Genomic DNA, 12,657 nt, shown 5'->3' with positions numbered 1-12,657 from the left:
TACTTATTTTAGTAGTGCCAATACAAAAGAAGTATTTTCTCTACATTATAACACTAACTGCATATCAACTGATGTGATTTATTCGATAACCTATAAAAAATGTAACATGCAATATGTTGCACAAACACTTCAACAAGTTTCTAAGAGAATGAATAATCATTGCTTTCATATAAAAAATTAGAGAGATCCCCATTTCCCATCTAATATTCAACACATTTTAATTCAAATAATCACTCTCTACTCGATTTTTCTTTCATGCCAATAGATACTGTGCATCGAGACATGAATAGACTCATAAAAGAAACTTATTGGATTCATAAGTTAGATACTCTGTATCCTAATGTCCTTAATACCAAGGCACTAAATAAAACTGTATAAAATGTTAATTAAAAAATTGATATGTTGTATATCCTTTATAAAAATATAATTGTATGTCTGACTGTCTCTATTTTATTCTTTTACGAATGTTTACAAAATCACACCAAACAATCAACTGAATGTATTAAAATTGTGCATGATATTTTCAATCCCCACTATTGCTCCTTTATAAAATTTCTCTTATATTTACAAAATTACCATTATCTTCAAATGAAAAGTCAAATTCACCACCACCAGTTTTCAGTTCCAAGGCAGAATCTTTCGAGGCACTGATCTCTTTTAGTAGCATGAGATAATGGATGTTAACATTCACCACAAATACTGTCCTACCTATTTTGTATCAGATAAATCAAGGAGCTAAAGTTATCAGACACTATATTTTCAATACATTGGACTGTTGTGTCCTATATCAGAGTCATCTTGTAACTGCTCTTTTGTTCTTTTAAAAAAAAAAATTTCAGTTTCCTTGGTTCATATATTACTTGTCACTGTGAATGTTCTCTTAATGTCATTTGTTTTGAAATACTTTATCACAATCAAGTTATCATGGTTACATTAAAAAATATTGGATTTTTTTGTTTGGTTGAATAATTTTAAGAATGACATTGGATTTACCTGGTAGCTTCATCCAAAAGTAAGATTTTTGGATCCTGAAATTAGAAAAAAATTTCTTTGATAAGTTAGTTTCAGGCACATGTACAGATTTTCAACATTATATGAAATTTTCATCATTGTTGTGGACATGTGGATTATTTCCATAATCAAAATTATGTTCATTAAACTAACATTTCTTTTAAAAGTCTTCATTCAACAGTGTTTCAGTTAAAATTGCTTTCCCCCCCCAAAAAAAATCAACTTATTTAAGCTGATGAGTGAATTACAAAAAAAAACAACTATGAAATATAAGGTAGAAAATCTCAATTTTTATTCATTCCATTTGTTTTATTTATCTATTTTCTTTTAAATGCAAATTTTCTTCCTAATCTATGGACTAGAATCAGGACTTTTTGCAAAATATGCATGGTCATCCTGTGATTTATATCACCTATTGAACAAATAAGTCCAGCACACTGGCAATGGGGCTTGATAAGATATTTATGAAATACATTACAAGGGCAATAACTCTTGGCTTTTCTATTTTGTATCAGTATTATACGTATTTGTTACATTTGATAAAATATATGCAGGGCTAAGCAAAATTTTCTTCCTTTACTTGTCCAGGTCAAGTGGTTTCAGAAAATTAATTTGTCCCACCTATCTTTTCACTTGCCCCAAATTTTAAATCACTTGTCAGTATTCATTGAGATGTATGAACTTTAGGCCACAGAAAGGACAAAGAACTTCATTTTTCAAAAACCAATATATTATACATTTTGTTACATCAGGGTTTTAGTTTTCCATTGTCTGCGTATTTCATATGCACTTTTTCTTGCTCCAACATAACAGCATCATTACTTCCATCAAAAATAGAAAGGAATTTACTGGAATTTAGACTTTCCTTAACTTTGTCTCTCATGCTATGAATAACTTTTAATAATTAGCACTGAATTAAACACTGTTCTCTGGAAGTGCATATAGCATTTCCGTATCAGAAAATAGATTTTCGTAACAGTGTAGGCTGCCAGCTGTTGCAAAGAGAGCTCTCGGTTATTTCATTTCAATCTTGTTCAGTTTTGAAAGAGTCTCTCCTAGTGGAGTGTCAGCCACTCTAACCTCAGAAATTTTCTTTGCATACTGTGTTGCACAAGCCTTGTTTGGTCCATAGCCATAATGACACTTGATCCTAAATATTCAGATAACTGCAAAACATTTTTCCTTCTCAATCAATAAATTCAAGATAAGGATATCTAAGCAACCAAATGTGGCTAAAAATTTCTTTCTCTCGTAGTGTCATATTTGAAGTTTTCTGCTGCCACAGAGTCTGACGTATATCTCTTTGGACAAATAGTTACCTCACACTCAGTGGCAGTCTTACATTTCACCATCCACTTTCACATGAATTTCCTTTTCCAAAGTTCCTTCTCTGAATCTTCCTTATTAACTTACTTGCAAAACTAATTTAGTAAATTCATTTTATCCACATAAATGATCATAACACACATTTTGTCCTTTAAAAATGAACAGAGACACAGCTGCATAATTAGTATAATTCACAAAATGTTTTTTTTTTAAAATGAAATACAATACATGGAAGTTAATCCACTGTATAATCAGTTTAAAATTAAAGAATCATCACTGCAATTTAACCAGTTCATTAAGGACACTGATACTAATGTTGGTCAAGTGCCTTTTATTAATTTTAATAGACTGACTCATTGAATTAGAAACAAAAGGTGTCATTCATGAATATCTGAACTGAGTAAACACAATACAATAAAGCGTTTTAAGCATGGCTAATTAATCACGCCCGATTTGTTTTATCCATTTTGACTTGCCAATAATTTTGTAGCTTAGCACAATATGCTGTTATAATTATGGCATGAAACTAAGCACTCACCCAACTTTTAAAAAAAAAGAATAAAAGCACTTATCCAGGACTAGTGACTTGGAAAATTGTACTTCTCCAGCTCTGAAATGAATAGTCTGGGACATGGGGCTATGGGATATGCACAGACATGCTATGTCAAAGACTGGAGTCTTTAAAGAAATTTTTAAATATTGCTTTCTAAAACTGCAATGATTGTCATTGCTTGATTTTTTCTCTCTCATTCTTCACATTTTCTCAAGGTTAAAAATCCACTTTGAAGCAACATTTAAAATGAAAACCTTTTGGCAAAAGGATAGTGTGAATTCACTTTACCATATATACTCACGTATAATTCAGATCCAACTTCAAACAACAGAGACAGTGATCTGCATGATGTGCTGGCAGATCAAGGTCTATGATGTTTATTGTATTAATTACTCCTAACAAACTGCATAGACCCAGATCTACCAGTGCATTATGGGATGTCAGATCTAAGTATGCAGTTTGCAACTAGATTCAATTTATATGAAAGTGGATGTGGTAATTTGTAGACAACTAATATTTTCGAATTGTGTGCTTGCCAAAACTATGATTTATATACATAATATTAAAATGCCTTTCCCAAAAATTGCCATTTCTTTGAAATATAAGTACCATCAAGAACTTATTTTTTTTCCAAAACCACACAAGTTGATTCCCATGAAAATAAATTAATTTAAAGTAGACTGCTATGCTAATAATTTTCAATAATAATGAACCAACAAATGTTCTTGACATGAAAATTTCAGTTTATTTACGTTCCATTACAATTAATTATTTTAAAGCTGTTTATGGTTTGATTAAATTATTTTTAGCTGATCATATAATTTTATTTCAATGCATATAATCCTGTTTCAAATTCTTTGATTCAAAATGCAGATCATGCTTTTACAACTTTGCAGTTTGTATGAAAATAATGTGTGCAAATAGTTGTATGGAGTTGTTAAACTTCATTACCTTTAATAAGGCCCTAGCAATTGCAATCCTCTGCCTTTGGCCTCCTGCAAAACAATAATATTTATTCTTAATGCTAAATATTAAAATGTTACAAACATGAGCCATTTGAAGATGACAAAAGCCCATACCTGCCAGATCATGATGTGTCTCATTACAAATAAATAAAAAAGACCAGGACACCATCATACTTATTAAACATGATGTCCAATAAATCTAATGAAATGAGAAAATAAAGAAATTTCTTCACACTGGAATATGTGCCTCTAAATATGTAGACTGTTAAACAGTAAGCATTAATGATTCACAAAGTTTCATGCTTAATTCTCTATGAAAAATATCACCACTGGGCAATTTATATAGTTAAATGTCACACTGATGATTAAAAGGTAAAGGCAGTCAGAGATAAACAACCCTCATTCCACAGATTATATAAATGAGTGACAATAGCTATGTGATTTTGTGTTTTCTAGTTCTTTCAGCATTGCTGTGGGAAAGCCTATTAGGCTAATCTGCAAAGGTAAAGTACAAGTGGAACAACCAAATCATTTGAAGTTTAGTAAATCAGAGATGGGTGTTGAAGGAACAAATGTTATTACACTTTCTTGGTTGAATGAAAATGTTAAAGCCATGTTTATTCATGATTACCTTGGGTTTTCTTCACTTCCTTAATTTCTGTGAACATGTTTCTATTCACATACACACACACACACATGCGTGCAAAGACACACCTAGAGTGAAGGTGCATGTACAAGTGTGTGTGGTGATGCATGCTTAGTCTTCAATTTATTCCAAAATGAAAATGTTTATGGACAGACAGATGGATCATGGATAGACTGACAGCAATAATAATGTCCCCACCCCCACCCCCATTTTACATACCTGGGGGATAAAAACTTTATTTTGTATCTTTGAAAACTTTCAACACTAGGTTTATCTTTATTATTGCTAGTAAGCATCAATATTAGTTGGGCTTGTTTCAAACTTTCCATTTCTTTCCATTCATTTAACACACTAGCCAGTGTTATGGACTGTATAATGTAGATGTAGATTTAATGCCACCTTTACAGTGGACCTTTTAAAAATCTTAAATTTTAATTAAAAAAGATGTCTGAAATATGATGAGCAAATTATAGTGCATTCAAGAACTACTTCAAATGCATCTAAAAGAAATACATGATATCATTCATAGCCAGTGTGTTTTTATTGTGACCATGATGAACTTATGGAAAAGATAAGGATGGGAAGATTTCAGCAATGTAGAAAATTAAGGAGCAAATAATTGAATTTACTGATAGTCAACAGTTTTCAGAGATAATGCCTTTTTCGTCCCTTTTGTTGAAAACCCATGCCACTATGGCAACCTTTCCTTCTTCCTATCTTAAATTACAGTACAAACAGAAATGAAGCAAAGACACCATATATTTTCTGTAGGTCCTAACATTGATATGGGTGCTTCAAATGGCCTGACATATGAGATTTCCATGTCATCTGTATTCAAAAATGGCCTGACATGTGAGATTTCCATGTCATCTGTATTCAAAAATGGCCTGACGTGCTGCTTGAGTATCTGTCTATTTTATATATAAAAAACTCCTTTGCAAAAGTAAAGTTTATCTTCATTTATCTGATGAAGTCCACTACACTAAAATTCAACAGATAAACACAAATTCAGATAAATAGATTTCACCTAAAGACCGAGTTTACTGTTAAACACTTTTAACTATTGCTAATCAGGCTAAATTAGACAAGATGTAACCACAACACTCCTTGACCATTGTATCTCATGCATGTCAGATATTCATTATCATGACCTCAAGGTATATCAAAGCCACTTACTTGACTTTATATATATATATATATATATATATATATATAGACATATGCAGGGGTCAAGCTAGACTTGACTTTTAGGATGAAGTGACTTCTTCTAGAAGAACAAGGAGTTGGTGTTGTGTGGTTTAACGCCATTTTTCAGCACACGATAGGCTATACATGGCGGCCAATATTAATGGTGGAGGAAGAACCCAGGAAAACCCCGGAAAGAACCACCGACCCACGAGAAGCTACTGGCAAGCTTTCTCACATACCCACATTGGCCGAATCCGAGACTCGAACCCACGCAGACAGAGGTGAGATGGCAGTGATCCGTAACGGAGAGTGCTTTAGACCACTCGGGGCCCCCCAGAACAGGGAGAAGTGAGAGCTTAACAGGGAGAAGTGAGATCAAATTAAGAGATGCAAAGTGTGTGTATATATGTGTGTGTTTTCATTCTCCTACTTGAATCATGCCCTCTATTTCTCAGTACACATATCTGCATTTAACATTAGTTTTAAACAATATTTTCAAGTAGAAAATTATCCAAGTTACATGTATATTATGAACACAGTTGGTACATGTATAAAAATTATATTCATATGCAGTGTATTCTGGACATATGATTTTAAAAGAGAACATAGAAGTTATAAATCGTACTGAATTTTACTTGAGTAACTAGACTACAGAACTGTAATCGAGATTTAGTAAACATGATCATTAATTTCCCTTAAACCATGATATTTCTTTTCCTTTATAAAAGTACACAAAAAAATGGTCAGTTGAAAATATTTCTAAACTTGTTTGGAACAACTCTTGTAACTTGTACATGACAGCAAATGCACACATCTCCATACCATGTTGTTCATCCTAATTTCTTTGTTGCTCATAAATGATTAGGTTAACTGTCCATAGACAATACAAAGTGATGTGAAGAATAAAGTGATTAATATGAATGATGACGTTTAAGAAAGAAACATATGGAAATATAAATATAAGTCAGTCTTGAGGGTATTTTGGTACAGGGAGGTTTCAGTTTTGAGGACTTTCATCATATATATATATGTGTGTGTGTGTGTGTGTGTGTGTGTGTGTGTGTGTCATCAGGAAAAAGCAAATTTTTCAGTAAATTATGAATTATGTTTCTCCAAAAAGTATTACTTAATCACACTATTTTATGATTTTTAGTCTGCTACCTCACAAATCTAGCCCTACTAAAAGAGGAAAATCGACATTCTCTCTTTCAATAGACCGAGGGCAATAACTCTTGCCCATTACCTCCTCTGCCAGCACAAGGTGTCACTAGTTTTTAGCTATGCGAGATACTAAAAAGGATGCTCCTATGGCAGAGTGGTTGGGAGAGTTTTTAAGTAATGTGATTGGGTAAGTATTCTTGCAGAAACATAATTTACTGAAAAATTAGCTTTCTCTTGCGAATATGTTCCCCAATCACATTACATTAAGAGAATAATAGTAATAGGAGGAGGGGATGCTGAGCATCCGACCTCTACCTTGGGTATTCTTCAAGGGAAAAATAGCTGGATTCCCCATGTGAATGATAACCTGTTCTCCTAATTACATTAGCAACACAACCTGGGGTAACTTGTCCTGTGACCCTAACATACAGTTAAGAAGATGAATACTGAAATCTTCTTACCTACAAAATTTCACTGGCGAATCCAGCAAAGCTAACAGGCTGTGTTGATTGATCTAGTTGGGTCTTGTGGCTGTCTGTGCTGCCAGCACTGGACCTAACAGATCCAAGGTTTGCCTCTGCAATGCTAAATCTCTGAGATGAAAGCTCAAGAAGGTTGACTGTGCATGCCAGCCAACAGCTTGCAGAAATGGCTCTGAGCAGTAATCTTCATGAGGCAATTCTGATCAGGTGACATGTCAGAGTATGCAGGGCGAACAACCCTCTTCAGCCGTGAAGCAAGGGCTTGAGTGGTGATATCCTGTGTTCCAGCTCACACCGGAAGGAAGAGGCGTTCACACATGCCACAACTAGTCTCTGTGTGTTTCAAGTAGTGCTTGAGAGCGCAAACAGGATTTTGCATGGCTGCTGCTCTTGACCCATCTATGAAAGACAGCAAGCAAGTGATGACTCTTTGGTTAACCATACTGAGCTACAGTGCCTGGTTGTGTGAAGGGAACCACCAAACCCTCCAATATGAACTGAAGAGAGTTCAGGCTGACTTAAAGGGCATGCAGCTCACTTACCCTGCATGCAGAAGGTAAAGCTATCAGGAAACATGATTTGTATGATATTGATTTTAGAGAAATGTGGGCTTGAGGTTTACATAGATTTGAATCGAGCCATGCTAAAACCCAGGATTGGTTCCATTTAGAAACAGAGTGAGGGATTTTGGTCAATTGAGACCAAAAAGGTCTAAAAGATCTGATAGGTCTATCTCATGCCCAAAATCATGTCTGCGATGATGCAGGGATTTGTCCAGTATCATGGGGCAGTAGCCTTTGATAAAGATTTGGGCTAACAGTTTCTTCTCAATGAGCCATAGAAAAGGGTCTATGGCATGCAGAGGGACAATGTTGATGGTATGGCACCAGTCCCTGGACAGTCAGTGACAGCTGAACATCTGGATGGCCGTTGAAGATGCAGTAGTATAAGGAGATGGATCCAAATGATCTGGTACAAACCCCATGTGCCCTGACTAGCAGGCCCGAAGGCCATGTTAGCTGACTAACACCCACTCGACTGCCTAAAACTGGGGAATACTCCCAAATGAGTCAGTGTTGCCAACAATAAACCACTTGTTGTCTTCCTTGACTTATTCCATCTTTCCTTCCATTCAATGCCGAATGGACTACTGCTTGGAAAGTGCATTTCATGCATTTAGTAAACATTTCTCCTGCAATAACACAAGAAGAGAAAACAAAGCATAGATTAGCAAATCAGTATGTGACTAACTAGCTAACAGAGTAGATTAGCAAATCAGTATGTGACTAACTAGCTAATACAGTAGCCCAGACTTCCTCTGACCACATTTTACAGACCTGCATATCATGGATGGTGGATACTTAGAATAAACAAAACAAAAGTCATGGTAAACTTCCCTGCCCTGAAGTTGTATGTATAACATTCTGATGACATTCTGCTGAAATGACACAAGAACAGAAAGCAAAGCATAAATTATTAATTCATCAAGATACTAACTTATTCTCTGTTACTAATGAAGGAATCAAAAAGTCAGTGTCGCATTCAAAACTTATAGACTATGCTTTGAACTTGTGAATTTCAAGTATTTAGTTGACCATTATACTGAAACTACACAAGAGAAAAAGCAAAGTTTAAATTAGCAATGCAGCATGTTAATAACTCACTAAAACCAACTCTGTTACAAACGGAGCATGCAAAAAAGTCAAGTCATGCTAACTAATAGTGACCTTGCAGACGTTAACAACAGTGTGTGTGATGTGATATCAAAAGAGCAAAGTCCCTAAAGGAGGCAAAATTCACTCAAATTTGGCAGAAATTGTACAAAAGAATGTATACAGCCTGCAGAAGAATGATTAATCCACACAATAAATCCAAAGGAACATTAGACAAGTCCATCAAAACACAAAAAAGGCTTGGATTGTCAGAGTATAAGCTGTACAACGTTATCCAGTACAGCAGGGTAAAAGCTAGCGACACCTGGCAGTGCCAAGGGGAGATAATGGGCAAGAGTTATTGCCCTTTGAATATTGAAATAAACAGATAAAGTCCATTTTTGTCTTTCAATAAGGCTGGATTCATGAGGTAGCAGGCTAATATTCATATCATGATGTGATTGGGGAATGAATTTGATGGAGAAAGTAAAAATTTCTGAAGTTTCAGTCTTAGGGAGTTTTTTGGTTTACTGAGCTTCTCCAATTTCCCTTCAAATGAGATACTATTAGTTATGCCATATATTAACAAAATGTGTGCATTGATTAGTTCCTACTTTATGTGCTATTAATATATTGATCTTGTTTCTGTTGAAATTTTTTGTTATGTTTTTACACTAATTTTGTTTCAACACTAGTATTTGTACTTATGTAAGTTCACATGATCTAATTAAATGTTATTAGCCAGTGATTATGCAAATATTTTCCTACAATTTCTCTTTTGCGGGTCTTTGTCATCATGGTGTCATCTTCATGGTGAAAGCCTCTTTTTAAGTTCAAATGTTAGTTGACTGAGGATTATTAGATGACTTGCAACTAAACATAATCGTCTTTAAGACTGCGTCTGTGCTGCACTCAGTTTTACTTCATGTGTGGTATCCATAATTTACGTACTAAACAACTGATCATGTAAGAATAATGATAAATTTTTTGTGGCTTTAAAATATTTGTCACTGAACTTGTGAAGACTTTCAATCCTATGAATCAAACTCTACCAAGATGATCTGCTCACAGCAAACCACATATTCCCTGAAATGAGCTTACCATACACTAGGCACTACCCCTTCCTACAATTTACAATTATCATCAAAACATAAAATACGCCAACTTTTAGCCTTATGACCTTTGCTGTTTGCATGAAAACTCAAGATTAACCCTGATGAAAATTATCCCTTATTTTCTATGCTACTTTCTATTCTAAAATATATGTATTGAAAGAGTGGAAAAAAAACAGGACAGAATCAAGCAAGCATATCCCTTATTCTCTTAGAATATCCTACACTTAACATTTAGCAAAAAATTATGAAAATTGCAATAACCTGTGCTTTTTTAATGATATATTCATAGAAACAATCTTTACTAACCTGACAACATGAGACCTCTTTCCCCAACCACAGTATCAAAACCCTCAGGGAATGCTCGAACAAAATTATAGGCATTAGCTCTCTTAGCTGCTTCTATTATCATCTCCATGGTAGCTGATGATGGATCAAGGGATCCATAGGCAATGTTCTCAGCAATAGAACAAGAAAATAAGATTGGTTCCTGAAATAAACAACAAAAGAAAATCTAGAATAGCAAGAAGAGAGATGCATAGGAGAGTTTTCCCCATAAATACTGTAAATTTGATTTTTGTGTGGAAACCTTTTTTATGGCTTTACAAGCTGGTATACTTCTGTTGGTATTGAAATTAGTGAAGATATTTTTTTGATGAGTTGTTCTCATAAACAGATAGATCTTTCTTTGTGGGGGTCTTTAAATTTGTTTGTTGATTGGCTTTAACAGCACTTTTAACACATTACTGGCCATAATAGGCCAAGGAAATATTTTCCAAAGGACACACTAAGGCAACCTGTCGTTGTCAAACCCTTGACCTTTGGATTAAGAGTCTGATGCTATAATGAGTTACCATTGCTGCCCATTTAAATTTGTGGTTTGTAGTAATCATAGCATCAACAAAAACTGAAAACTCAATGAATAAAAGTGAAATCAAAGCTGGCAACAAGGTACTCTCTATACTCGCTTATAACTAGAGTCCAACTGCAAACTGCATAGACCCAAATCTGCCATCACATTATGCACCTGCAGATTTGGGTCAAAGCAGTTTTTTTAGGAGTAGTTAGTAAAATAAACAGCAAAAATCCTTATCTGCCAGCACATTATATTATGGCAGATCAGGGTCTATTTTATTTGTATGACATTTGTCACTTGTAGGTGAGTATATAAGGTAAATAAAAAGGGGGTGTCACAAAAACATACATGATAAAATCACCCTTCCCTGAAAAGCAGATCTGTATACATTTTCCACAATATATGAGTCACAAACAGTTAGTATAAAAAACATTTGAGATTCAAAATGATGCTAGACACAATAAAATCTGTGAAAACTTCACTCTGTTAAAAATTTAAAAATACTTAAAATTTTGAAGAAACATAAGTTCTATTTTTCCTGTGTGAATTCAAAACTATGCAGCTATATCACAAAAGATTTAATTTAAATAATTGTAAATTTGTTTAAATATTTTTATTTTTATTTTTTCAGCTGAAAAATCACCAACATTCTATCATAAATATTAAATTACAGGGGTCAAATCTTGTGCATGAAATATGGCACTGCTGATGCCAAGAAAGAGAGGAAGACAATGAAGAGTACTGCACAATGTGCAAGAATCAGATTGACCTTTATTGGAGTAAAATATTGTTCTCTATACAGGGAAGTAAAACAGCCCTTTTAAGGGCTAAAAGAATTTATCACTTGCCCAAAGTTTTCATTTTTGCTTGGAAACCAGTTCTGGTTACACTGATCTAATAAACAGATGGGATCCATTTGGCCCCTAGTCAAAAAGTTTTCTTGAATGCACTACCTTGACCCAAAAAGATATTTTAATGGATCACTTATGCCTGATATTATTTCAACATTTGGGAAAAATTAAGTACACTTTGTACACAAAATTTCTAAACGATATGGATAGGAAATTTGTAATAACTTATCAAATTGCCCTAATTAAATATGTAGCTAAAACATTACTGGTTGTTATGGAATGCCCAACATAGGTAAAAATGGGCAGGATTTGACTAATACTATGTTTCGTGGCATTTCAGAAACGTTCCAGCTGCATCTGAAGCCTCAAGCAGGACCTTTTCTTCCTTTGCCTCATCCAGGCAGAATCAAACTATTCCTACAGTGTGAGACATATACAAAGAAAAGCCCAAGACCTGTGCATTTAAGCATGCTAGACCTGGAGTTGTCAGGTAGATGGCCATTTCTCACATGGGACAACTAATATTAATTATTTTTTTAGTCCCCAAAAGAGCATGCAGTGCATGCCAAGTAGAGGTAGCTTGTTAGGTAGGCTAAACTTCAACCTGTCAGGGAAATAATTAGTGCACAGGGCACACATCTTTTAATTAAACAGCATGATCTCTTTCCCTCCCATTCGATTAATTAAGAATCCAGCTGTGCTGGAATCAACAAGTCGCACAAGGCTTTATAGTCATATTTGACTATAATTTATGATCAGTCATATCAATTCCCTGTACATTCACTGCCTTGTAAATCTTTGTTGTAAGCTAAACTTTTTATGTTGTATTTCATTCATTCTTGAAAATTTTTATG

At 34.3% G+C, this 12,657-nt stretch overlaps 1 protein-coding gene across 1 annotated transcript in view; it reads right to left on the bottom strand.

Annotated features, from left to right (window-relative positions):
• LOC149805064 (ATP-binding cassette sub-family B member 10, mitochondrial-like) overlaps positions 1-12,657 on the bottom strand; it is a 71,308-nt gene that overhangs the window by 12,857 nt on the left and 45,794 nt on the right. The window contains exons 10-12 of the mRNA XM_089946963.1: positions 10,406-10,586; positions 3,842-3,885; positions 994-1,028 (exon numbers count right to left, since the gene is read on the bottom strand). Of these exons, the coding sequence (XP_089803089.1) occupies positions 994-1,028; positions 3,842-3,885; positions 10,406-10,586 (260 nt within the window). The remainder of the gene's footprint in view (positions 1-993; positions 1,029-3,841; positions 3,886-10,405; positions 10,587-12,657) is intronic.

The sequence above is a fragment of the Sinohyriopsis cumingii genome, chromosome 2, assembly GCF_028554795.1.
Source record: "Sinohyriopsis cumingii isolate HCF-2022 chromosome 2, ASM2855479v2, whole genome shotgun sequence".
In the NCBI taxonomy this organism is placed as follows: domain Eukaryota; kingdom Metazoa; phylum Mollusca; class Bivalvia; order Unionida; family Unionidae; genus Sinohyriopsis; species Sinohyriopsis cumingii.
The sequence above is the reverse complement of the archived record's forward strand: the minus strand, read 5'-3'. Positions and strand labels throughout refer to the sequence as shown.